Genomic DNA, 27,299 nt, shown 5'->3' with positions numbered 1-27,299 from the left:
AAGATGGACGTTACTAAAACATTTCATTTTACATTAAACATAAACTAGATATATTAAAGATAAGCTAGATTTGATTTTCTCAATATCTTTCCCAAATAAAGTGAGAAACATAATCATAATCTGAAGACTATTTAACTTTCTTCCTTTCGCGTGTTCCTCGACTGCTATTATCTTAAAATTTGTACTCTAAGGATGAAGGAAAAAAATGTTTTAGTGTGATGTGTTTTTATATTTTCGTTTTGTTTAATGACCAAACTTCAGCAGTCGAATGTTTTTCTCAATTTCTTATCAGATTGGAAATTATAACAAGTAAGAATATTTTTTACATTTTATTTGTCATATAATGGGATTTCTGTCAACAAAAACTAAAAACAGTTTGGTTTTTGTTCTATTTGCTTTGCGCTTTTCCAACGTTGTCTGCATTTCTGACAAAGTAGAGTAACTAGCTACAAAAGCTATTTTGGTATTGTGAACCCCAACTGACTTCACTGATGTCAATGGCCCAATGCCTTTTACAATTTGTTGCTTTTTAAGGCAAATTGTATATAATAAACTAAAATCGTTCATAAATTAATTATTTAATAGTACACTTTTGCGCAGGTATGGTATGTTGCTGATTTTTTTTCCTTATCAAGGTAAAGTATCTAATTACCAGGCACCGCGGAGAATGGAGGCCTGGGGCGCTATAACCCCCTCGATTTTTGCCATAAATGCAAAAAAATACCAAATCGTTGTTCCATCTGGCAATTTTGGAATCTATCTACATATACATAAAAAACCGATTTTGTATTGACAGAAGGAGTTCGTTTTCATCTTAAGCCTGGTTCCCGTTTTCATCAAACGACCCAAAGAACACATTGGTTTCCACTTGGTCGTTTGAGTCTTTCGAGTCGTTCGTTGTTGATGCTGTTCATTGCTTGCACCATGCATCGCTCATTTAATTTTGGCGGCATGCGTGGATGGAACGATGGTAGCATTTGATAAAGAACAACTGATGTTGCGATTTCTACCTCTGGTGACTTTGTACAGACGACGATGTTAGATCACTAAATTTAAGGGCAAAAGCTTGCCATGATTTGATATTTTTGTATTTATTTTTAAACTATTTCCAGTAATTGTTATAATGGCACTCGTATTTTTGAACTTCTTCCATAAAGCTTTCTGTGAAATATTCAGCTATCTTGTTCTTGTTCTAGTCAAACACGCGGTTACAAGAAAATCTCCTATTCTTGAAGAAAAAGTTATTGAAGCTTGGGTCGTTTGAATCGTTTGAGTCGTTTGTCGGTTTCCACTTGCAAAAATCATTCATGCGTGGGTATTTTGGGTCGCGGAGATTTTTTCTATTCTCTGCGACAACTGTCGTTTGAGTCTTTCGGGTATTTTGGGTCGTTGGCAGGTACGTTTCCACTGTGTCTTTTCAGTCGTTTGGGTATTTTCCAACGACCCAAACGACCCAAACGACCCAAACGACCCAAACGACCAAGTGGGAACCAGGCTTTAGGACTCAATTGGTAACATTTTTGACGTTTTAGACTCTGAAGAGTGCCAGACGAAAAGATCTAGTGTACTTAAATGTTTGCTTTTTTCAAAGCCATTACGATTTGTAATCATAAGTGAAACAAATTGAATTCATTTATAAAATATTACAAGTTCTTAAATGAAAATTACTTGATATGAAAATCATTTTATCGATACATCAAATAAGATAAACATACAAAAGTTAAAGCCCCGGCCAAACGCTCTCGACATTTCACTCGACAGCGCTCAACAAATGTCGAGCGATGTATTGCTCTTTCAAAGAGGGGTGGCCAAACGCTCTCGACAACCTTCGACAACACCTGAAACAATAGAAATGTCGAGCGTTACCACTCGACAATTTTGAACAAATTTGTCTCGACAACGCTCGACAAGGCTCAACAACACTCGACAAGGTGGCCAAACGCTTTCAACATTTGATTCGACAAAATGTCGAGCGTTGTCGAGTGAAATGTCGAGAGCGTTTGGCCGGGGCTTTAAGCGCGGGTATTGAAACAGAAACAACAATATGAATAGATTCCTAATTCCTTTTTTTAGCATGTATCAGTTTGTGGTCCATCAAGCATCGTTACACCCTATTCTTCATGTTTTACCATAGATCTACGTTTTAAGTGTTAAATTATTAAATTAAGTGTTCGTCTCTTGACACTCACAAATCTTTTACAACGCCACAAATTAGCTTTGCATTACCAACAGCTTCTTCTGGCATCTAAATGAAGCAAACATTTTTCATCTTTACATCTTTCAACAGGACACCAGTCAAATTCTGAGATGATTTTAATTTTGCTAATGAAAAAAGTGTATTTTGGTAAACGTGTTATAGCAAGACCTGCTATCATTCAAAAGTTTTCTGTGCATCCATTTTGCATTTTTACTTAGAAATTTGTACTAATTTGAGGAAATAATGAGAAAGAGTCAGAGTCGCGAACCTTGTGGAACATCACAAGGCTACATAGTCTTTTAGGTTTCTTTGTCCGAACATCCCAGATTGATGTTTATATCGACATTTCCACCACCCAGAAGGCAAATTAAATTCTGACTGCCATTTCCTTTCACTTTAAGAATTATTTTCTTTTAAATTTATCGCAACCCTCAACATCCTTTTAACAACATCTGTGAACTGCCTCGCAGCAAATGCTTTACAAACCAGAGTTCCAATATACAAGGAAGATAACGAAAAAGGAACCAGATATGATTATTAACGGTGTACTATTTTGCTGCTTGTCACTTGCCTGGTTTTCCAAAAAGTGGTCCAACCAAATCTGATCCCCGATTCTCGCTAATTCAATGGTTATATGCTTTTCGTCACAGTCACACGGCATTCTCTGTTGCGCGTATCCTGCGGATATCACTGACTAAAAATGGTTTTCAACCGTGCAATGAGCTTCGTGACATTTTGTTTATATTTTCAAAGACTTCGAACCTGTCTTCCTAGTCAAGACTTTGCAGCGCCAAACATGAAACAATGCCGTCCAGGGAAACAAAAAGACTTTGCAGTAATCGCGTGACACAAAAGAGGTCAAATTTTTAATTAAATCGGTTACACGGCAATAAGAAATACAAGATTTAACAAAATATGTGAACATCTTAACAAAATCTGTGCTTAAAAGGCAATTGGTTGACGCCTGAATCAGTTGTAAAAGGAGAATCACGCCAACCTGGGAGCATTGCATCGGGGCTGTAATATAGAGTTTGGTTACACGTTTGTCCTGTGCCATTTTAAAAACAAAACTTCTTATATAAGAGCACCCTGAAGTAGAAAGTGTAGGAAACAAAAGACTGGGTGAAAATTTGCTGCTTAAGGGGGCAACAGGGAGATTTTTCCAAAATAGTGTCCCTTGGTCTACGAATATGATTTCATTTGCCAAAGATCAGGGATCTTCAATTGGGGCATTCGTAGGATTTTCAAAATCTTACTATGGATAATGTGTATAAAAGTAAGCAGAAACAACACAAAACTAGTACTTGGTTCCATATTTTGGCACCACAAGGTCAATTCCCGTTGCATGGGATAGTTCTTCGTCTTCCAAAAAACTTCTCCCTCAACACGTTATAGCCTTCAGCATTGCCGACTGGCCCCCTGGGGTTTGTCCTACGCGCACCTTTGAGTGCACAAGCGCTGTATACAAGCGTTTCATATCTTCGTTAACCCAACTTTCTATGCAAATCCGAGCATCGCCAGCGTAATAAGCTTCGCACTTTACGCAGGTGTTTTAAAAATATTTTTGAAATGTTGCGTTTTTAATTAAAGGCGTGAATGTCTTTACCTGGTGATGCATTTACACAGCTCACGTATAATTAAAATCTGTGTAGCGGGGTCGTCAGAGTCACACGCAATCCATATCCACAAACAAATGCAGATTGTCTAGATCACGAACTGAAATCACGTGTTTCTGGTGCTGCTAACAAAGTCAACATTCCTTACAAAACAACATTGATATTTTCCTAGCGATGTTTTTGCCAGAATATCCTAATAATCATTCGTAAGCTCTTAGTACAAGAGGACAGTTTATTTACGGTTCTAAATATTGATGCCAAAAGCAATTTATCTAAAAAAGTCACCTTTCCAAATTACAGGAAACACCGACACATTTTGTATACAAGAAGAAGTTTTGCAGACTGTCCCCTACACAGTTTTTGTTAATAAGTCGCTTTAATGCTGTGTGCACGTACCCACTTTGTTGTTTTAGAATAGAACGGCTGCCATAGAACAGAGTTTCTTTGCGCTTCAAAAGAGAACTGTTCTTTTCCATATCAAAGGGTATTAATGTGACCGGAAGTTTGCACCCACAAATGCAGTCGATGAAGTTTGAGACATTGTACTGTTCAGAAGAAACAGAGCCATGAAATCAAATTCTTCCTTTCGAAATGTAAACTATTTTATACAGTAAATTAGATAGTGATGCTGAAACAGTGGGTTTCCTGTATTTGAGAGTTATTCGTCTTCAAGGACAGTAGACTTGATTGACCTGCATTGACTGATCTTGGCAAGAACGTGCTATTAACAGGTGAAAGCAAATCAGATATAAGAAGAACGTACAAAGAAAAATAAAGATTAGAATATTTTCTGTGATTTGCTAGTTGCTACAACCAAAATCTCGTAGCCTTGTATTAACGTAATGCATTCAAGAAGTCGGGAAAATTTTCTTGCTGAATTGGAATTGAAGACACTGCCTTCCTTGGATATGTGTACACTGACACTTTCGCGATTGATGCAATTTCACGATAACTATCGTTATTTATGCAGATAGCAACTTGTAAGCGCTTCCGTAACTTGATTCCTTAATTCATAAAAGTTCCTATGATTACGTTTCACTGACTAACAAATTCTTATGGTTGATGTTTTTTCATTTTTTGGCGTACATAAAAGGCTTCATAACATCAACAATGCCTTGCGAAAATTTCATGGAAGTAGCTGCCGTACTTGTTTATTGACAAAGATTTTAAAAGATTTATACTAATTTATTGACAAAATGTCTTCAAAAAATTTCGAAAATTTTTACAAGTGCATTGAGGTTATACCAATGGAAAATATCCTCTAAGTTAATACTTAGCAGCCTGAAAAGGAGTAGTGAAGAATAACTTGCGCAACAAATATTATTCCGTCACCTCATTTACCTCCTAAAAATATTTCACAATCATTGCATATTTGGAATTGCTATTATTTATGATTCTGTTACTGCCTTGGTTTGTAACATATGAACTCTAAAAAGACAGCGATTTAGGTATCTTTTGACGTATTAGGTGGAAATTAGGTGGAAAGACAGACGAGACAGAAAGACAATGACTTCAATATTTTATCATGATCGAGGTACAAATAAACTGGTTACGGCATCAACACAATGATGACGGATTCAAACCAAATTTTCTGTTAAAAGGGCAACGGTTTAGTTACAAAAAACAGTCGAAGTTTTTTTGTTAACAAACAGAGACAATAAACTTCAAAACGATTATGAAAACAACAGAAGAGAATGGGAAATAGATCGCATTATTGGTAAGTGAGTGTAAATCGAAGCAAGACATTGCCTCTGCAGACGCTTTCAAGTGTGATAAAATATCAAATATGGTCATCAAGCCAAAATGGCGTCAAGCCGAAGGATCGAGCCCTTTGAAACCAAGTCACAAAATTAGCTACATAACCAAGTTACATAACTCTAAAAATCAACAAAGATGAGTTACAAAGTTAGCGAATGGTTTCTCATCCATTCGCAATATCAAATTATCTTTCAAATTTACGCAAAAAGACGGTAAGACAATACACAGAGCTCCAAATGTACAATAAACATAAATTTTGTAACGAAATGTCAACTGAGATATCTATAACGTGCTTAGGACACTGGCAGACAAGAACTCTACAAATACTCCACACGATGAAATTCTCAGACAAACAGATACAACAAGATACTTCATTTACTGTGGACGAAAAACAAAATAAAGGTTACAGCACGCTAGGGTCGTTTTTAAACAGGCAACAAAACATTAAAGAACATTTGCACTTGCAGCTTTTCACTGCCACAAACAGACAGAGACATAACTTTACAACATTCATTTTACATTTAGCAAAAGAACCTCACTTGCTACTACAAATAGTAAACAAGACGGACAAATACGACAGGATTTCAAGAACAGAGAAAAATGAAGTGAAAAAAATGAAAAAAGGAATAATTAAATTAGCGGTGAACGGCAGGGAAAGGGAATTACAAGATGAATAAAATCTATTTAGAAAATTAAATGACAATGAAATGAAAAACAAATCACAGAATAATTTAAAAAGAGAAATTAATAAAACGAAAAACCGAAAGAAAATCATTTGTATGAATATACGTTGCGATTAATTATATGGCAAAAAACCAAATTTTTGGGGAAAATGAAGAAAAGATGAAGATGACAAAAGTGATCTCTACAACCATATATAAACATGCGCGAAAACTCACCTTAGATGACAGATAAAACATAATGCAGATGAACAAACAGTGTTTACAAATATACAGGAACTGCATGTACGCACACATTCATACAAACGTGACAATTTACACATAGGACACATGGTTTTTACTCTGTACACGAGCATTCAAGGAAAATCCAAGGGTTGGATACTGATCAGTACTGACTAAACACTGAATAGAGACTGACAAGAGCGTATAAAAACTTGACTAGAAGGTCGTTTTGTTAGACATGCAGTACGGCCCAGTTCCCTAAACACAAATGCAAAAGACAAATATACTCGCGAAGGTACAACTAAAAGATTGAAAAAGGCCTAAATGGCGACAGGTCACAAGGGATGACGAACACAAGTCTACGCAAACAGATCTGGCAAATCACCCGTTTCAGGCGCTCTCATTGTGCGATCGCTCGAGGTCTTCAACTGAAATGAATTTGGCCTTGCTGCCAGGATCTTGCGTTGGTGCAGGGGGTGTCTTTTTGATCTCATCAACATTAAACCATTTCGATAGTGGACTGTCTTGCAGCTTTTGCGGCTCCTTTTCTGAGTTACCTTGCAAAAGAAAGATACAAGATTCACAAACATGATCAAAGATTCGACCTCTATGGAACTGTCTTTTAAACTTTCACACGAGGAAATCCTCGAATGTGAGGCACAATCAGCGATAAACTGCAGCTTACCTTGCCCTTGGTCATTCCCGTCCCGCTGCAGTTGTTGTTGTTGTTGCTGCTGCTGGGAGACAAGTGGGGTAGGCAGTGGTTTGCCTGTTTGTGCAGACTGTGGGCCAAGCAAGCCAATTTGCTGCGCAACTGCCTGCAGATTATTCGCGACAGCCCGCGAATTGTGCATCATCGCCTTTGCAGCTTGTCCTCTGACATAGGCTTGAGCCATCGCAGCCTGCATTTGCATTCTGATCAGATTCTGCTGTTGCTGTTGCTGTTGCTGTTGTTGAATGACCTGCGCAGCTTGTAAAACATGGGCACGTGCAGCTTGCTGCAGGAGTTGCTGCTGCACGAGCTGGGCGGCCATGGCAGCTGTAACCGCGGGAATATTTGGTCTGTTGAAAGGCAAGTTATTGGCTGGTGGGTTCATAGCCAGAGGAAGACGCGGGTTGCTTTGAGCTGGGTTTCTGTTGCGTTGAAATTGATGTGCCTGTGAGAATGGAGGCTGCTGAGGCTTCTGGGCAACTGGGCCACGAGGCAGGTTGCCCTGATTCACTGAGTTGCTTTGAGAGCCATTTTGGAGAAGATTCTGGTTCATCAGTGGCTTTGGGGGCATTGAAGTCCCTGAAAAAATTCAAAATTGAATTTCAGATACATCTCATTATTTCGTGGGTGAAGGGGGGGGGGGGGTGGGGGGGGGGCGGGTTTAGGGAAGGACTAGGTAAGTATTTGTGCGTTTACCGTTTCTATAGGGTAAAAAGGAATATCTTGATAATACATGCGCAGATAAGTAAGAAAGTTTCCACCGAAAATTAACGAGCCATTCAAAAAACCTTGGCAAAAAAGGAAGCAAAGTGGCGTCATGCTGAAATTCAACTACCAAGAATTAAACTATACATAGTTTTTTGCTCCCAAGAGACCATACTAGTTTTGGCGTTTCAACATCGTTGCATACTTATGCCTATTTGTTTCTATGCCGACTATGTTACGCAGGATGAGTTACTTGTTAAAACTTGTCCTACGTGACACAGAAGACCAACTGCAGTCTTAGCTGGCCTAGCTCCACTCCATAAAAACTGTAGCAACAAATATCAATGACTTCTTTACAAAAATTGATCTATTACCATGTGTTCTTGAGCCATTATCCAAATGTTTCATTCTGTTTTCATTGGCTATTGCTTTAGAAGATCCAGAAATCGGCCCAGGCGCCATTTGTATACGACTTGATGATGAAAGGTGAGAAACATGCTCACTTTGCTTATCCTTGTTGAAATCAAACGGAGTTCTCTTGACACCCTCAACATCATCATCATGATATTTGGTGAACAGTGACCCTGACCCCATGAGGTCATCTGACCCCGGGGCTGAATTTACAGATAAGGAACTAAAGTCTCTTTGCAATTGCCCAGTTGACTGCATACTCCTGTCCACCAGACTATTCCTTCCAAGAGACTCCTGCTGCGCAGCACCGCTCTTCCGAGGGTTGCCATCTGTGCTTGAGGATTGATGCTTTGAAAATAACGGCTTTTCGAAGTCTCGTGCATTTTGTGACCGCAAACCGCTGTACAGCTGATCGCTCTCAATGGGATTTTGCATCGGATTTTGCGCAGCCTTTTTAGAAAACGGCTTTATGTCGGTATGTGGCAAGGCCTCTGGTCCCCTCTCTTGGTTTAATTTACGATCCAACTGCCGTAAACTTTGATTAGCAAAGTCAAATTTTGACACCGCATCTTCGGCATACAGGCCTGTGTGTTCTCCCTTAAACAAAAACAAGATAATATCATAATACGTTATATTATAATGACAAAAGCAAAAGAATTCACGAAACACTACGTGGACTTGAGATTGAAAAGCAGTCAATTAAAATGCCTTGTTCTGGGTGGCCTCCCTGACCTATATTCTTAATGTGCATACTCCCGTCCATGCATTTAAAACGTCTTACCGTTTCAGACTTCTCTGAATGCATCTTTTTTATGACTGAAGTCGGCAAGAAGGCAGCAGGTACAATCGACTGAAAGAAACAGGTGATGCACAATATCAAATCGACATGGCACAAATCGAAGAGTGAACATCTCTTCATCTCTTAGAGTGAAAATACACATGCAAAGTGTATTTTCAATGGCAAAAAACTTCCTACATTTCATGTTGAAACCAGTTTAAAAGCCAACAGAAATAGGTTTAAAATGTCTGATATTAAAGGAGCAAAAAGGGCGTTCCTTGAGGAGATTTCCTTTTCGAGACAATTTAAGTTTAACAGGAGTTGTGGTGGGAAAAAATGACAAAAATACTTCAGAGATTATTAATCATTTAGAACTCGAGCTTTTTGTGAAAAAGAGCATCACAGAAAGGATTTGTAATTGTCGAAAGCAACTTCAAAATGCTTTCATTGCTTTCGAAAACCAAACATTTATTTAACAAAGAGAGAATTATAAAGTGAAAAAAGTATTGAAAACTTACACTGCCTGCGTGCTTGGGGGTTCTAAAACTGTCTGGTGTTTGCAAACCATTGGTGAAGCTGCAGAGGAATGTACGCTGAATAAGACATTCTGATTAGGGAATCGTTTTAAAGGTTTTAGATGTAAACGTGAAATATGACAACATTGTAAAATCGAAGAGCAGTGATGTTCTCGTTACTTTTTTGAAAAGGGGGAAAGTTGACGTAAGTGTCAAGACTTCTCGGGGACCTTCTCAATCACTTGGCAACCGATTTCACAACAATGTGAAAAAGCGATCGCCAGTTCACCACAAATGGCTCGTGGCTTATAAATACACCTAAAAATCAAACGGCTAACATGGCCGACAAAACCGAATATATCCAAGCCTGAAGAATTCTCAATTGCAGATGAAATGAAGTAAACTACTGTAATCAGTTTATCCGTTGCAGTGGACAAAGGTACCGTAATATGGGCACACGTGTTTCTGTTTATTTCCATGATGCAACGAGGGTGCAGCAATTAAGTGCACCGCCAAGCATTATTAACACATGTATACATCGTCATGGGAATACATCGTCATGGGAATACATCGTCATGGAAATACATCTTCATGGAAATACATCGTCATGGGAATACATCGTCATGGGAATACATCGTCATGGGAATACATCGTCATGGGAATACATCGTCATAAAAATACATCGTCATGGAAATACATCGTCATGGGAATACATCGTCATGGGAATACATCGTCATGGGAATACATCGTCATGGGAATACATCGTCATGGGAATACATCGTCATGGGAATACATCGTCATGGGAATACATCGTCATGGAAATACATCGTCATGGAAATACATCGTCATGGGAATACATCGTCATGGGAATACATCGTCATGGGAATACATCGTCATGGGAATACATCGTCATGGGAATACATCGTCATGGGAATACATCATCATGGGAATACATCGTCATGGAAATACATCGTCATGGAAATACATCGTCATGGGAATACATCGTCATGAAAATACATCGTCAAGAGCCGAGAAGGAGTCTATGAAAAACCAAGTAGGAACAAACCTTTCACTTCGTTGATCATTTGCATGTCTGCGTTGTTCGTCCTGAGCCCAACGTTGGTAATGCCCAGATTTGTCCTTATTCATTGCAACATTGTCTTGGTATTCGCTGAAAAACCTCCCTGGGGACACCGATCTTTGCTTCACTGGTTGTTTAAAGAAGTCAGGGGACAGCAATCCTTTGAAAAATTGCAAAGATGGGGGCTAGATATTTCGCAAAAAGGAATGTTGCAGAAACAGCAAACGATGGCAAAGAAGGCAAAGCAAGGAAAACGAAGAACAATGAAATGATCAATGGAAATGTCTAGCTGATGTATATCATGATAGCTAAAATGTTATAGAAACAAGAGAGACAGGAAATTTTCAAACTTCACACACAAACAATCCATAAAAGCATGCATTAAATATGTCAGTGCTTAACTTACTTTCTCCAACAGGTTGCATGAGGGGAGACATCTGTCTACCAGCAAAATAGAGCGGGGACATTCTGCCCATGCCAAGGGGTGACGGCGAGCGGCTTAATGCCCTTTTCAGCTTCTCAAAGCTCGGAGAAGTTCGTTTTGGTGGCTTGGGGAGCAAATGCTCCGGAAGGCCGCTGACCTGATAAAAAACAAGAAGTAAATTGTTCCAGTCTTATCTCGGTTAGCTCATGATTAAGCAAGTTTTTATATTTACTTCGAAAACCTTAAGTGCCTATGCAGCGAAATTTACCATCCCAATACTTTAAAAGAACCCTATAGAATCCTTCGCCCTTCTTCTTATACAAAAAACAGAAATCTGATAAGTTATATGGTTCTTTTTTTATTGAGTGTCAAAGTATGCATATTTTGCAGTTGCGTTGCGAAATTTTATTTCCCGCTGTGACGTCACATTGAAGAGTCGAGGCGAAACCGTTTAGTCAGGCCTGTTAAATCACTTATGGGTGTCGGAACTTTTCATTGCTTTCGGGCATTTTTCTTCTTACCATAATTGCTACACGTAGTTGGTATATTATTTGCTATAAATACAGAATTGCGTAGTGATTAGTTGCTTTTCCTGTGGTTCACTTAGATGGATCGCATGGTGAACTCGTTAGGATCGCGGTAGAACCTTTAACATTGCTTATTTACTCTATAACTTGGCTACAGATACGTGTTTAGGTAAATTTAGTTATAAGCGTTCAGCGTGTTATAGGCATGCAGCGTTATTTCTACATAAAAACTGCACATGTTATTCTCGCTTCTTATTGGTAGTTAAAATTGGAGAATTTTTGTGGCGTTAATCAGAACCAGGGACTGTAGATTTAAAAGAGAGCGCGTTAATTGTGAATTTAGATGCATCGTAAGATGTAAACACGATGGTTGATACCAATGAACAAGATAGCAGAGCAAATTTGTCTTGTTATTCTTCAGCGTTCATCTTAAGATACTTCTAAAAATCTTTAGAATTAGCAACTGGGGAGTTTATAGTCCCAAAAATGGGGTCGAATTGTGCAAATGGTGATACTAGCATGAAACTATGGGGAGTTTGATACGCTGAAAAGATAGGATATGGATCCCAGCTGAAAATTGCCCTCTTCGGCTATTTTTAGCTGGGGTACTTAGCCCCAAGACTCTAGCGGCGATATTATGATATTTCTGCTGTAAGTAAGTACAATAACACGAAACTTTGTAACAAGTGACAATCTGATACGCTAAAAACGATAGGATATAGGCTCCAACTGAAATTTCCCCTTTTTATATTTTTAGACTGGGGTTCCTTGCCGCCTCCGTTTCACTGTCTGTCACAGAACTTTCGTTGGCACCAGGGTTCACTCCAAAAATTTGAAAGTAGGGGGTTGGGCTGGCTAGCAAAAGTAGAGGGCCTATACTTCTTTCCCTTTTTAATGCAGCTTTAAAAGTACATGGTTAAAAAAAGTTGGGGACCATGGCCACCCCGGCCCCCCTCGGAAGCGTGGACCCTGTCATTGCTTCTTCATTACCATTTGAAGACTCATCCATACAATATATTGTAGTGGCCATTCTTGGGTCATTTTGACATCCCCCTACGTTATTCATGGCATCGCATACCATAGGACATTCCCTTCACCACTGTTCTTACAGCTTTACTCATATAAATCAAGCTGACTCAACGTCCCCCATGCCTCGATCTTTCTTTATCACATTGCATCATCCTTTCGTCATTATAACTCATCCTCAATTAGCGTTTTTATTTTTATTTTCATATATAAGCATGTTAATTATTAAGTAATTTTAGTTGAGTTCAGATCAGAATTCTACAGATAACACACTGTCTCTCGATCAATCTGGTTCCGTGTTCTCCACACGTTAAATAGGACTTGCTGGGTTTGGAAAAGGCCGGAAAAGACAAGTTTGTCGATGGATTGTTTATTAACTGTCAGTGCCTACGTCTATCGTTGTTCCGACGTACACTAAAACATTTAAAAATTAACAGACAAAACCGACTTTTATACGAGCGCACTAAAAGGATGCCTTTTATGTACAACCGCAGTTTCCTGACTGCTGTCGACCAGACTCATCACTGTGACGTCACAAACTCTCCTTGGTTTTCACAAGTACTACCTAATTTCAAACTCTGATTAAACACACTTTTGCTGGTCAAATTATGACAATTTTGGTGTCAAACGTATCGAAAAAGATGGGAAAATACTCTTGAAAACTCTTGAAAAAACAGGAAGTAAAATTTCGCTGCATAGACACTTTGAGAGAGGCATTAAGAAAAGGTAATTCTAGAGAAGGGCATGACTGACAATATCATGCTGCTTGGCTTCGGTAGTTTCCAAATTGCTTTAGTGCAGCAAGTATTCTTTGCAAACCAAAGTCACCTCTCCAATAAAAATTGACAGATTGTGCAACAAAAAGATGCCATACCGTCTTGACTCCTTGTCCGTCTAAATACCTCTAACAACAAAAAGATGTCTATACTCCACTTATAATGAAGATGTGAAAAGGGGAAATGCCAAAAGTTGGCTAGTCTTGTTTTAAAGCAGCTTTTTACTGGTAATTCTATTTCCAAGAATCTTGTATGACAGGGCCACAAACACAGAAAAACTCACCACGGGGGCAGGCTTGTCCGGCAGTTGCCCAGCCGCCTTCATTGAACAGACCAATTTGTCAAAAGCAGTCAGGTCCAATTTGTTGCTCTCTTCTGGCCCCTCAGTTTTGTCCGGCTTTTGTCCGATCGGTTTTGGCAGGTCGGGCTCAATGTCCTTCAAGCTCATTCGCCCTTTGACTTCATTAACGTTCTCAGTGCGAGACTTAGGCCTTTTGGGAAACAGGTCCATCAAAGGAGAAATCGGAATAGGGTTCTCAAATGCATGAGTTGGTGGAGCCGGCTGAATCGGGGTGAAGTATGGCTGTAGCTGCGCCATCGGACTTTCTGGTTTTAACGCTGGATAATAAATTCAAATTCGTGCTTATATCTAACAATGGCGTACAAAGCATTAACACATAATCACAAGTTGCTGAATTATACATAATAATTCTTATAATTAATAATAGTTCGCAAGTAATTGTTGTACACTTCAGATACGGTTGTTTGCCTCTGTCAGTCAATCAAAACAATCTCTTATTTGGAAATGAGAGAAAAACAACGAGGCCTACCTCTCATTATCTTCGATTCGAGGCCTAATGGGATGCTGCTAGGACGACTGCCATTCGCCCCAGTCCCCTCCTGGCCTTGAAACCATTGGCTGAACTTGCTTTGACTGCTGATGTCATTCCCGAAATCGTCAGTGAACTAAATGAGAAATTTTAACATTAGAATGGCAAAGAACAAACACGAGACACTCAAAAACGAGTCAGATGTCAAAATAGCAGATTTACAAAGTGCTTCTATTCGCCATTAACAATAGAGAAAATCTTTTATACGCCACCAATACTATCGAACTTGTTACACAACATGTTGCTGTTGTTGTTGTAAATTTATTTCAATTCGATATAAACAATAGCTAACAATATATGCATATATGTACAAGGTTAACTAATCAGAATCGAACAACGTGAATAGAAAGCCAGGCACGACAAGGACCGTTTATAAATTTACACATACAGTTATTATCAGTGTACTAGTCAATACACTTCAGAGGTTTCGTGAAAATTCAAAACCTATTGTGTCAAAAAGACAAGGAAAAACATACCAGATGCGGGGGCAGATAATCCATCACATCAAAATATGCATCGTCATCATTGAACCCTTTATCAGTCGGTGTAAGGCGCTGGCCGCCATTTCGGTCAGCTCCTTTTGGCTTTGCCTCGTATCCATCACCATTTTCAGGCAACTTCTGCTTCTTGTCTTTAACTTGGCTGGGTGTTGAGGATCGACTGCTTCCCTTGCTAGTTTTTCGCGTTCTTTCGGCCTTCTTTTCACCTTTTGACTCTTTCCGCATTGCTGTCAATCAAAATGAGCGTCATAATAAATGCGCACAAGACTTGATGCAGTAACGTAAAATGGTATGCAAATGCAACCAATCACCACTCAACGACCTTACTAAAAATTCAAAAAGCAGAACGCATAACTACCGTTTCTTTCATCTTCAATTTCTTTCCCAAATCCTTTGAGTTCAATGACGTCGGTCTGACTAGAGGGTCCGTCAGTCATCCATTCAGGCAATTTCCCGCCATGCCAGTCGCCTAATGAAGCAATTTAAATCAAAGGATTAGTTTGGCGGGAAAACAACCACTCTTGGTTACAGAAAGCTTAAATAACAGTACTTCAATAACATTGAAAAGACCTGCAAGGCAGACACAAACATCCTAGTGACAAATGTAAAAAACAAACGATGCAAAACGATCCCTAAGTCTAGTCCCTCAATTCAAATGTTCGGAAATTTTGAAGATTGGGAAAAATTCAGTGCTAACGACATAAACAACCAAAGGTATCATAATATAATAATAATAATAATAATAAATAATTTGTTTAAAGTTGGCGTACTAAATGAACGGTTGATAGCTATAAAGAAGCTAATTAAGGCCAACTATCTAATAAGAGTTAGTATGAAATAAAAATATATGATACAATATTAAAAAGGTTTAAGGTATAATGTTCTAAATAAAACCTAACCCAGCAATAAATTTTTTACACAATCTACAGTCGCATTCTATAGGGTGTGCTCTTAATTCTTTTTTAAATGTTGCCAATGATTGGGACTCTCTTATACTGTGAGGTAGTGTTTTCCACAGTTTTTGACCTAAATATCTCACAGTTTCTATACCATAAGAAGTTGTCCTGGCTTTTGGAATGCAAAGATTATTTTTAGTTCGCAAATCATAATGTACATTTCTTGTTTCAAAAATCTCACTCATGAAACTAGGGTTCAGGTTATGTTTGGTTTTGTATATTTCTATCATCAAGTACTGTAGATTGCGTTGGTGAATTGATACTGCATTATCCAAAGTCAGCAATGCTTCGTAGTCAGCATGACTGTCTTTATAAACAATTCTGAGTGCTCTTTCGTGGATTTTATTTACTTTAGCATTCACACATCTGTCATGGAACATCCAAATTAGGGGGCAGTAACTAAACTGAGCTTTTATGAAGCTGTTCATTAGGAGACGCAGTTTATCAGAACCCATAAATGGCGAAACTCTAGCAAGAGCATGCAGTTTTTGGCTGGCTCTTTTGCATAAATTTGAGACGTGACTTTTGAAATTAAGATTTTTATCTATTATCACCCCTAGCAGTTTTTCTTCAGAGCTTTCTTCAACAATGGCCTCACCGATTTTGATCTTAAAGTCATCTTGATTTGTTCCAAAAGTAAGAAGATGACATTTCCCTGCATTCAATTTCATAAAGTTTTCTGGAAACCATTTTGATAAAATAAGAGCATCAGTTTCTAGCCGTTCTAAAACTTTATCTAATTGACAGTCAGCTGCAAAAATCGTAGTATCATCAGCAAAGTTACATACTGCAGTATCAGTTACCATTAAGAATAAATCATTAATATATAAATTAAATAGAAGAGGCCCAAGGACTGATCCTTGTGGTACACCTGCAAAGGTTTCTCGCCAAGTGCTGAATGAACCATTTAATTTTACCCTTTGTCTTCTACCGGACAGGTAATTATAAATCAATAATTGAGCATCTTTACAAAAACCATAGGCATTTAATTTCGCAATTAATAGCTCATGGTCTATGCAATCAAACGCTTTTGAGAGATCCATTAGCAAGGCACCAACCACCCCTTTTTTATCTAGGGAATTCTTGCAGATATCCATTAATCTCAACAGCGCATGCTGTGTGTTGAAACCTTTCCGAAAACCACATAAGTAGGGAACTAGGAACGTATCCGCGAAGTCGACCATCTGAGCATATAGAAGCCGTTCAAAGACCTTTGATAATGCGGATAGAACGGTGATAGGTCGATAGTTTCGTTTTTCTGTAGTTTTGTCACTTTTGAATAGTGGAGTTATGTCTCCTAATTTAAGATCTTCAGGAAACGTTTTCTGGAGCAATGAATTATTGAAAATTGTCGTCAGTAATGGTGCAAAAATGTCTTCGTTTTCTTTCAGTATCCGCGGAGGAATACTTTCAATTGTAGACGCTTTTTTTGTATTTAGTCTCAATAATTCATCATTGACTGCCTGCATTGTAATTGGTTTGAATTCGAAGAATGTGCCATGGTTTACCTTATCCTTAATCTTGCGGATGCTGGGATGATGTTTATATTTTTCAACAGCAATTTCAACAGGATCCAGCAAATGGTCTGTCGAATTGAGAATGCATTCACCAGGGGCAATGTCAATTGTCTTTGTGATATTTGTAAAAAATTCATTAAGGATCTCAGCTATTTCACTGTCATTCGTAATAAACTTTTCATTTTCGATAAGCGTAATACTTGAAGAGGTTTGTACCTTGTCAGTAAAAAGTGGTTTTACAGTTTTCCAGAACTTTTTATTGTCAGTGACAGAATTTATATCAAGGTTACCATAATATGATGTTTTTGCTTGTCGCAGAATTTTCACACACCTATTTCTTTGCTTTTTAAAAGCGTTCCAGTTTTCAGAAGTATTATGCCTGTTTAATCTGTTACGTAACTGTGAACGGAGCATAATTGCCTTTCTTAAAGTTTTCGTCATGAAGGGTGCATCATTTGCGCGTAAATATTTCTGTTTTAGAGGTACATGGTTATTCAGAACTTCTTCGACTACAGAATTAAAATTTTCATATTCAGAGTATGCTTCGCTGCTCTTAGCTAGATTGTTTCTAAGGTCACTGCGAAACTTTATAGGATCAAATTTACTGTAGTCTCGGTATGTCACAATCCTTGGACCTCTTTTTACAAAACCACTCTTTAACACTGTTAGTATCATTAGATGAAAATCAGACAATCCCACTTCTATTGTCGTAGTGTTTTGAAAACCAGAGGTTTTATTCGTTAGAAACATATCAATGGAAGAGGGATTGTCAGCAGATTTATAACAAGTGGGACTTTTTATTAGATTTTTTAATCCATAGATATCCATGAAATTGCTAATTTCATAATTTTTCTCTTCCGAATTTAAATCTCCAATAATGACGAAGTTTTCGTATCGAGGTGTAAGTTGGTCAAGCACTTTGCCCATCTCTGCGAAGAAAAATTTTTCACATTGAGAAGGGGGGCGGTAGGTACTGATCAATGCCCATTTTTTCTTGCCCACATTAATTTCAGTTAATACACATTCAATTGAATTGGCGATGTTCACCAGTTTAATTTCATTTGCTGGAACTTTTTCTCTGATATAAACCAGAATCCCACCACCGTTTGTATTTCTATCATAACGGAAGGGTTTTTTGAAACCATCAATTAAAAACTGATTAGTAGGAAAGGATTCGTCTAATTTGGTTTCAGAAACTGCGAGGATGTCAACATTTTTTGCAATCAGGGTTTTGAGATCCTCTATTTTGTTTCGGATTGAGTTTATATTTAGATGTGCCACAATTAGGCCTCTCTTGTTTTTGTTCCTAATAGTTGATAGATTGGCAAGGGGGTTAATATCTTCGGTATCAGAACTAGCAATTTCATTGGTATTTTGATTTTCTAAATTAGGACAAATGTACTTAGCTGTATGAGTCCCATCATCACGTCACTGAGCTTTGAGATATTTAATAAGGTTATTGGCAAGAAGGACTGTGCCCATTCTATTGAGGTGCAAAGCACTTCCATTTAGGTGCTTAGTTGTATCGATGTTTTGATGCTCGATGAGATCTAAACTATTTTCTCCGCACAGGGTTTTCAATTTTTCGTTTACAGTTTTTGCTTTTGTATTTAGCGTTGAATCGTCACCTCGAGATATAATAGCTGATACAACAACTTCATTTGCTCCGTTTCTTAAATCAGCTGCCAGATCACAGATTTCAGATGCAATTTCATCAGCTGGCTTGTTTGTTCCCAGCGAGTTGGTCCCAACATGAAGAACGACAATGTCTGGGTTTTTTTTCATTGGTGGTTTTGAGTAATCTGCCATGTCTTCAACATTTGCTCCGCTGAAAGATTTGACATAGACATTCTGCCCATTTCGCAGAGATCCTTTCAATTTTCTCCCATCCAAGTGCTTAAGTATGGAGTCGCCAATAATAAGGATATTCTTCTTGTTCCTTTTGTTCTCCGCTCTGCTTTGGATTTTCTTTGTTGTCCTTCTCTCTTTTGCTGTTTGCACTTCGCTGGCTTCCGTACTGCGAGTTTGAGTATGGTTTTTGGATGTTTCCAAATCGCTTGACTCATCATCGCTTGACAGAAGGGCAAAGCGATTTTGCCACGCTAAGGGATTTCTGCTTGCAGATTTTGCAACGTCCTTTGATACTTGGGAATATGCAACTTTTGGTGTTTTAACTTTGTACCTGGGCCTTTGGGATATCTTGTCATGCCCATAAATATCTTTGGATTGTTTTCTTTCAGTTTCTGCCTTCTTTGTCAGGCTCCTTGTTATTATTGGACTCACATGTGCTTCACTTTTTCCTGCCAATTTCTGTATTCCGCTGGGAGAAGGTCTCATTTCGTTGTCAAGACAGCTTTTGCTTCCATCAATTGTTTTGACTTCAAATCTAGGCCCTTCCAACAGACCTTCAATAATTTTCTGTTTGTCAAACAGCTGCTGCTCCAAAGAGATAATGCGGTCTTGAAGACATTTTAGCAACGCTTCCCTATCACTTTCAGAAGGGTCTATACTTGGTCTATTAGCAGTTTGGGCCTTTAATAGTAGAATTTCTCCATGTGAGAATCTTTTGAATTCCTCGAGTTCTGCTTGGATCCTCTTAAAGTCGCCGAAGTTTACATAACCCTTCGACTTTGGCCATTCAGAATCTCTTTCGGAGGTTGGGTTAAAATCTTAACTAAAGAAACTAAAGTGTCATTCAAAATGCATCCTTGAAAAGGTAAATACGTTAAATCATAATGCCATAGTTAAATCAAAGCTTTACATTAAACTAATGCATTTCCGCATTACAAAGCCAATTCTTGTTGCTTTTTTGTGATGTATTATTGTCATTGGCTCATTTTACGTCTTGCACTAAAACCTAAAATCAATATTATTCACTTCAACTCACTTACCCCTTTTCCAATTCTCCTTGTTATCCTCTCTGTTCTCTTTAAAACTCCTACTTCTGCTTTTACCCTCTCTTTTATCTTCAATCCAGTTTCTCTGATCTCGTCTATCATCATCATCGTTCTTTGCCTCGTGATTTCCTTTTGACTTAGGCTTATGTTCTAATTCAGACTTCTGAAAAATTGAATATCTTTGCTTAACGTCTCCTAAATCTAGTATTTGTCTCCTAATGACTGATTATATTGAAATCTCATTCTGCTTTACAAAGCAATGATCAAAGGAACTACAAGCATAAAAAAGGCTTACATTATCCTTGGAGGTAGCTTTCTCTATAGTGCGTCTTCTAAGGCTTGCTCTTGCAGTGAGTCGGTCTTTTCCTTCATTAAATGATGCCTTGCTGTCACTACCCAGACCTACCCGGCCCCCTAGCCTCTTCGATGGGCCGTCCTTCTCCTTCTCTGATTCTGATGCAGATGGGACATAGCATCCTTGGAAAAAGCTTCTCCTTTGGGGTGCAAGCTCTATTATGTTATCAAGCAACTCAATCTTCTTGCCAGTGTCAAAGGTAACACACTTTCCATCCACAGCTGGTGAGGCACACCTCGATGACGAAGACTTGTGCCATGCCTGTATGTCCCAGACACCATCACTAAAAATCAATAATATTCATGTAACTTCTCCAGCACAATTACAAAAGTACTGCCATTATGACCCATATCTACACAGCAGCTACGATCTACATCAGAAACTTCTCATAATTATCATGATAAATAATTATAATTTATGGTATAAAGATGATAGTAAAACTATTGGAGAAAATGTGTAAGATCTGTGATCAGCAACGAAATCCAAACAAATCCCTTATTTGTTGATATGAATGATTTGAGAGCCTAAAATCTCTGGCTTTAAAAAACATGTTTCATACTGAGAGCTAATTCTCAAGAAAGCGTGTAATTACTCACTGGAAAAACTCTTCTGTTAAGCATTCTGGTCGTTGTAGAGAGGCAGGTGCAGATCTCAGTTCCAAGAGATCTTCCTAAAACAAATGATGAGAAGCAGTTGTAAATTTAAAGGCAAACAAAGGGGCAGCACATGCCTTTTCATCATTTCACAAAATAATCGTCTTTATATCAATGGAAGTTATATCTTGAATCAGACAGTGGGAAATTTCTTCATCATCATCATATACTTTATTCAAAGACAATCTCAAGATTTCATCATATTTCTACACTACTAGTTTGTATCTCGAGGCAGTATCCTAGGCCTGCTGCTTTTTCTGCTCTTTCATAAACAATATAACTCACTCATTAAATATCTTAATATTCCGTTTCTTTGCTAATGACACAAGCCTTCTATACTCTCATAAAAATCTGTGGCTTTTAGAATCAACATTTAATGATAATCAATACAAACAAGTTGAAATTTATCATAACTCACCCAAGGCAGAAAAAGGGTAATTGCAATAATATCTATTTAAAACAGATACTTAGCAAAAAGGTATACGCAAAGTACCTGAGAGTTCTTGTTGATAAAAGTCAAACAAACACAAGAACTTCTAATTTTAAATCAAGAAGTAGGCTAATTATACCGTTAGGATCTTGAAGGAAACACCCATTGAAATTAGATAAATGCAGAAAAAGATGCCTTTCTCAAATGATACAAACACTGTCTATTAGGCTTGTGATTTAGGGTATCAATAATTTAAATAGCTAATGATTGCAACGATTCGGCTGTTGCATAAAGAAATAGGGTAATAAATGACACAGTAAGGAAACTTAGCTATATATACAAAAAACAGGGCAGATTTTTTGCTTTTCATTTTTACTCTTCAGTGCCTTCTATATTTTCGTTGTTGTTACTTTTCTTAACTATGATTCGGTTTACTTTAGCAGTGATTATCAAGTTTGGGCCAAAGCTCAATAGAATTTTAATCAGTTTTTGATTGGGCCTCAAGTAACTAGTAACATTATTCAATTACAAAATTTATGATTAAATAATCAAACAATTTAATCGCTTTTTTTATTATTTGCAATTTGAGTGAAACAATTTGCTATTGACCTTTTCCACTGAATATTTAAATGGCTGTTTTAGGGTCCAACCTAATTTAATTATGAATAAAAGACTTTAAGGAAATTTGAAATTAAATAATGGCCCGGAAAGGTCGCTGTGGGATGAAACTAAGTATCAAACAGTTAAAAACCAAAGTTTATCAAAGCCCTTTTGATATACATGTTATAAGCAGCATTGTCAAAACTATTTCCTAGCAAATATCTCCATCAATCGAAACATCACTGCAAAAACAGTTGGCTGCACGAAACAAGCTATAATCAAGAACAAACCAAAAAATAACTTTATTCTTTAATTTTTATAAGAAATGACGGTTAAAATATAAAATACTTTTTACTGCCTTGTTTTAGCACAGATCTGTTTGAAATATAAGCTATTCCTTTTTTTTTGAGATGAGCACCTTTCTGATCACTTGCAAATAAATCTTAGATTTTTATAGCAAGGCGATGAGATATGCATTCTTAACAAAAGCCTACTGCGCCGCAAACAAAGGGAGTTATGAAGCAGCATACTATTGTCATCCTTCATTTGCTATTGAAAAGGCCATCTTTAAGCTGAAAAACAACATCCCTGTGCTGTGGTGTTGTGATACATTGGCTTTTGAGGAAAGGCCTCCTGCAGGACCTTTAAATTTATTGAATTTGACAATTACAAGTGAAGCTGTAGTTGTTCAGCACAATGCTTCTGTTTTGTGTTAAATTTTTTTAAATTACACAAGAAGTGCCCTTGAAAATATTGGTATTAAAGAAGAAGCAATAATAGCACAGTTAGCTGCCACTGAGTCACCCCATCTGTATTATCTAATTGAGTTCTCTAATGTAAAATCAAACCTCTTTCTTTATACATATAACACTTCTGCAAATGGTTGTTGGAAACTTCAAAGGGTGAATGTTACATGTTAAATGGTGTATTGCATAAGCCAGTCAGAGCCAGATTACAGTATTGGTATTTTCCCCTGACCAAATCCCAGAGTATCAAATGTTAGACACAACCAGGAAGTGACTTGATATTTAATACAATGTGCAAACAATAAGTGACTTTAGAAAAGATGATAGTATTTATATGTTACTGTCCTTGAAACTGGGACTTCCACCCCATTTACACTATGCCGGATAAATTTTATCCACATAAAATTTGATCGGGTTGATTTGTGTTTACACTGTGCCGCACAAATTTTGTCCACTTTGCACTCCTGGTTACACAGTGCCGAATAACTGCAGTCACATTACTTAAACCGTCCACAGAACCCCAAAAACAAAATCTTGGCTGGGCAACAAAATAACAGCTAAATTCCCGCCATTGTAAAAGGACTTTTAATTCACTCTTCAGAATCATCTGCTTTTCAAATTAGGCAAAGTTAGTTTTAATAATTCGTACTCTCAAATAAAATGAGTCTGAAATAGCAAAGAAAGTAGAGAAAGCTGAAAAGGATGCCAATTTTACGTGGACTGACTAAGATGCTGCACTTATAACACGAGTATTTATCGACTACAAGGCAGCCAAGATGGCGAACAGTCTTGATTGGGAAAAAGTAAAAACTAAATAGGAAGAAATAGCCAGTCGCTTTTGAGCAAGATACAATGTGAATAAAATTTATCCGGATAAAACCGTTTACACTGTACCACATAGCTATCTGAACTAATTTAATCCACTTTCCTAGGTTAAATAATTTTGTTCAGATAGCTGCTCTCAAATTTGTGTCTAGTGTAAACGTGACTCCTATCTGATCTAATTTTTATGCGAATAAAATTTATCCGGCAAAGTGTAAACAGGGTCTTGGTCTGCCTGCCTTTTTAAGCTATGAAACATTATTTTCTGACTACCTCTACTAAATCCAGCAAGAAATTTGGAAACTTTCAAAATAAAAAAGGTAAAAAGCAATCAAGCCTCATTAGGGTGACATTGACACCTCCTGAATTAAAGGTACTTTAATTCTTTAATTAAATTGCTGTTTTGAAAAATATACTATCTTATAGAATTATAAATGAATATTTTATTTTCAAGATTAAGAACAAATACACACACACACTAGTTAAAATTATTCAATCTGTTTACAGTTAAAATTTATCTGTCATGTGAATCCAGCAATATATGCTGCGAATGTAGCAATGAAATTTCTTCATCAGACATGTTCTACCAAGAGCTTCAGGTTAGCGCAGATATTTTAAAAAGTAATGGTCAGAAAAGTGGCAGTCAACAGTATTCTTTGATTTTATATCCTACTGAAACAGTTGGAAGTTATGGGCCTGGATATGCAAGGATAATTTTTTACCATAAAGCAAATGACACCAACCTTTGAATACATGATTCTTGGCTTTGTTGCTTTGCCATCTTCTTCAGATGTGATTTTTTCATCTAAAAATACGACAAAATTGTCATGGATGAAGAAACATTACAAGCGACCATCATTTAAAAGCCTGGTATATGAATACATTTCACTCATGCTAGATAGAGATTTAAACAGTGGTATGAATAACTCACAGAACTGGAGGGAGAAAATCAAAACAGTGGAATTCTAATGGACAAGGATTAGAGTGTTGTACAAAATACAAAAAAAGATTAAGAAAAAGGTCTAAGATCTTTGAGAACAACCTTGCTTTCAAACTTTGTGACAGTCACATAACCTGCATTTTGTTTTATATGTTTTTTCTTTACCTAGGCAACCTTGACAAAAAAGAAAGGCTTTACAAGGAAACTTTATCAAACCTGTCCTAAAAAAAAGCTCCCTAAGTTTTTTAAGGTTCCAAATGTGAATAATAATTTCCAGAGAAAATAATGAACAAAATCAAATCAATAGAACTGTTATATTCCATCGTTTCTCGGGAAATCAATGTCGTGCTTTTTTCACAGTCAAATATTATAATGCATTGATAGAAACATAAGAAGTACTCGATCAAAGAAGCAAATATTTTACAGGTATTGGTATATGTTATTTCAATTCACAGGAACTTATACCATATCCTATGAACAAAGTTATGTCTGTGGCTAAACTTTAAGTAATCACAACGAAAGAGTAATGGGTGAATTAGCCTAATTTCAACTTTGCAAGGAGAACTCAATCAAAAAAGGTAAACCAGCCTGTTTTCACTGCTAAATTACCTTTACTTGCAGAGAGACATAAGCTCTTTGACAGAAGAACGAGTTGAAAGTTTCACTTTCATAAATGAGAAACAACACCAAGAATCATTAATTTTGGTCCTGTGTAATTGCAAAGACAACAAACTACTTCGATAGTAAAGTTTTACATGCCCCGACCTGTTTCTTGAGAATTTTCTTTATCTTTGTTCTTGTCTATTTCTTTACCTGCATAGGAAGGTTAAAAAGTAATCAAATAAGTGACGACTCTTTGAAATGAAAGCAGTGCAAAAGTATGAACAAATCTGACGCTGGCAGTCAAGTCACGCGCAATAAGGACGGATAAACGCACCTTCTGGCTGAGAAACTTTTAACGTAACATCTTCGGGCGAGTTTTGAACCAAAATATTAACGACACTTGTGGCTTCTGGCATTGCAGACATAAAGCTACAAACTGGACGACAAAAAACTAACACCAGACAACAAAACACGAACTTCACGACGCACTCATCTCCTGTCAGCCATTTACCCTTCCTCTACTACTTTTACAAGCGTGTGTTGGCATTCTTCATTTCCAAATGTTGTTGTCATAAAAAAGGACTGGAAACGACACGCCGTCGCGCGTGTGAAACGCGGTTCTGAGGTCTATCTGGAATTGATGAGAACAAAAGAACACGACAAATGGTGTCCCGTGGCAATAAAACACGATCCACCTGGGAGCTTCTTGTTTGCGAAGTAAACACATTGATGACTAGAAAATAAATCGATGAGTTGAAGCTATAAGACCTACAAGGCTCCACCACAGTGGCGGAAATCCAGTTTTCAGGGGCGGCGCCAAGAAATTCAAATAGACGACCATGCTGCCAATCTAAGGAGCGAGTAACACTGGTCAATCAGGGGGCGGATCCAGCAATAAACCTGACTGAGTTCCAGGCCAAGGCTAGGGACTTTCAGATAATTGTGCATAAGACAACTATATTATTTCATATCTATGCAGTAGGCTATATCAGTGGAGTGGCGTAACGCACGGTGTGCACCTTGAAGCACAAAGAAGCCCCAAGAAAAAGCCCCAAGAAGAAGCCCCAAGAAGTTTCTCGAAAAATGAATTTTTATATAGTTTGTGAGTAACCATATCACAATGCTGTAAGATATACCATGCCAATAAAGTTTCCCTCTAATGCGGATCTACATCGTTATAAAATTTTGTATTTAATTTTCGCGAACATAAACAAATTTTTAAAATCAAATTGATTTCCTCAATGAAGCAGTTTAACAATGTTAATCTTGATTTATCTAGACATTTACACTTTAAAAAGTGCATCTGCCTTTGCTGCATGGAAATCCGGGAAAAGCTTAGAAAAAGATCATAGAAAATATTCTAAGCAGCCGAATTTATCGCCATATGTTGTTGTATGTTATTTTTTGGGTTTTGATGAAAAACCTCAAAGAGCGGGTACTTAGGCTCTAAAACTTGACTGCCATTTAGTTAAGTAAAGGAGCCCATAAACACCACTTTCAATGAGGGCCCCACACTGCTCCGTAACGCCACTGGGTACTATCCACTCACTAAATCTATATTCTAGACAGGGTGTCACTCGAGGGGGGTATGGGGGATGGTTCATCCCCACAACCACAAAAGTAAGACCTTTTCGCAGGGCAAAACTGATTTTTGCAGGGCAAATGTTTTCTATCAACGGATCTGTTTTGTTGTTTTTCTGATGACTGTAACAAGAAAGTAGGTTATGCTTGTAATTTGTCTACTCCAAAAGTAAAATGATATAGACTACCAGTGACACGAAGTAGAAATTGCCAGCGTGATCTTGGGCATGGGTGGCAGGGCCGTAAATCCCGGGGGGGGGGGGGGACGGGGGGGACTGGACCCTACTTTCCCCAACGTCTGTCACTAAAGTTTAAGCAAAGCTCTTCCCCTACACAATTTTGCTCAATAAACAATAATCAGTGTTCTACTGAGAAACGTTG

General features: G+C 37.7%; 2 protein-coding genes across 2 annotated transcripts; both read right to left on the bottom strand.

The window, feature by feature from the left end:
* Positions 1–5,324: 5,324 nt before the first annotated feature.
* On the bottom strand, positions 5,325–25,904 carry LOC135683354 (uncharacterized). The gene is made up of 17 exons (XM_065198586.2): positions 25,672–25,904; positions 25,500–25,547; positions 24,538–24,599; positions 21,140–21,213; positions 20,484–20,826; positions 20,183–20,351; positions 15,177–15,287; positions 14,795–15,045; positions 14,259–14,394; positions 13,712–14,046; positions 11,082–11,256; positions 10,661–10,835; positions 9,598–9,655; positions 9,083–9,151; positions 8,265–8,898; positions 7,159–7,764; positions 5,325–7,030 (listed from the first exon to the last, which is right to left on the bottom strand). The coding sequence occupies exons 1-17, from the start codon at positions 25,760–25,762 to the stop codon at positions 6,864–6,866; spliced, it is 3,504 nt and encodes a 1,167-aa protein (XP_065054658.2). The 5' UTR covers positions 25,763–25,904; the 3' UTR covers positions 5,325–6,863.
* Positions 18,720–20,171, bottom strand: LOC148960059 (uncharacterized). The gene has a single exon (XM_089109228.1). The coding sequence runs from the start codon at positions 19,626–19,628 to the stop codon at positions 18,720–18,722; it is 909 nt and encodes a 302-aa protein (XP_088965354.1). The 5' UTR covers positions 19,629–20,171.
* Positions 25,905–27,299: the final 1,395 nt, after the last annotated feature.

This window comes from Rhopilema esculentum, chromosome 7 (assembly GCF_057945365.1).
Source record: "Rhopilema esculentum isolate cy_ngs chromosome 7, ASM5794536v1, whole genome shotgun sequence".
Taxonomy (NCBI): Eukaryota; Metazoa; Cnidaria; class Scyphozoa; order Rhizostomeae; family Rhizostomatidae; genus Rhopilema; species Rhopilema esculentum.
The sequence above is the reverse complement of the archived record's forward strand: the minus strand, read 5'-3'. Positions and strand labels throughout refer to the sequence as shown.

What these genes read in the sequence shown, in the direction of transcription:
- LOC135683354 (XM_065198586.2), bottom strand. Translation starts at nt 25,762, where the DNA reads ATGTCTGCAATGCCAGAAGCCACAAGTGTCGTTAATATTTTGGTTCAA. An exon ending in CAAGAATCATGTATTCAAAG is followed by an intron (nt 21,214 to 24,537) that starts GTTGGTGTCATT and finishes CATTTGTTTTAG; the next exon opens with GAAGATCTCTTGGAACTGAG. An exon ending in ATTATCTGCCCCCGCATCTG is followed by an intron (nt 14,395 to 14,794) that starts GTATGTTTTTCC and finishes TTTCTCATTTAG; the next exon opens with TTCACTGACGATTTCGGGAA.
- LOC148960059 (XM_089109228.1), bottom strand. Translation starts at nt 19,628, where the DNA reads ATGAGACCTTCTCCCAGCGGAATACAGAAATTGGCAGGAAAAAGTGAA.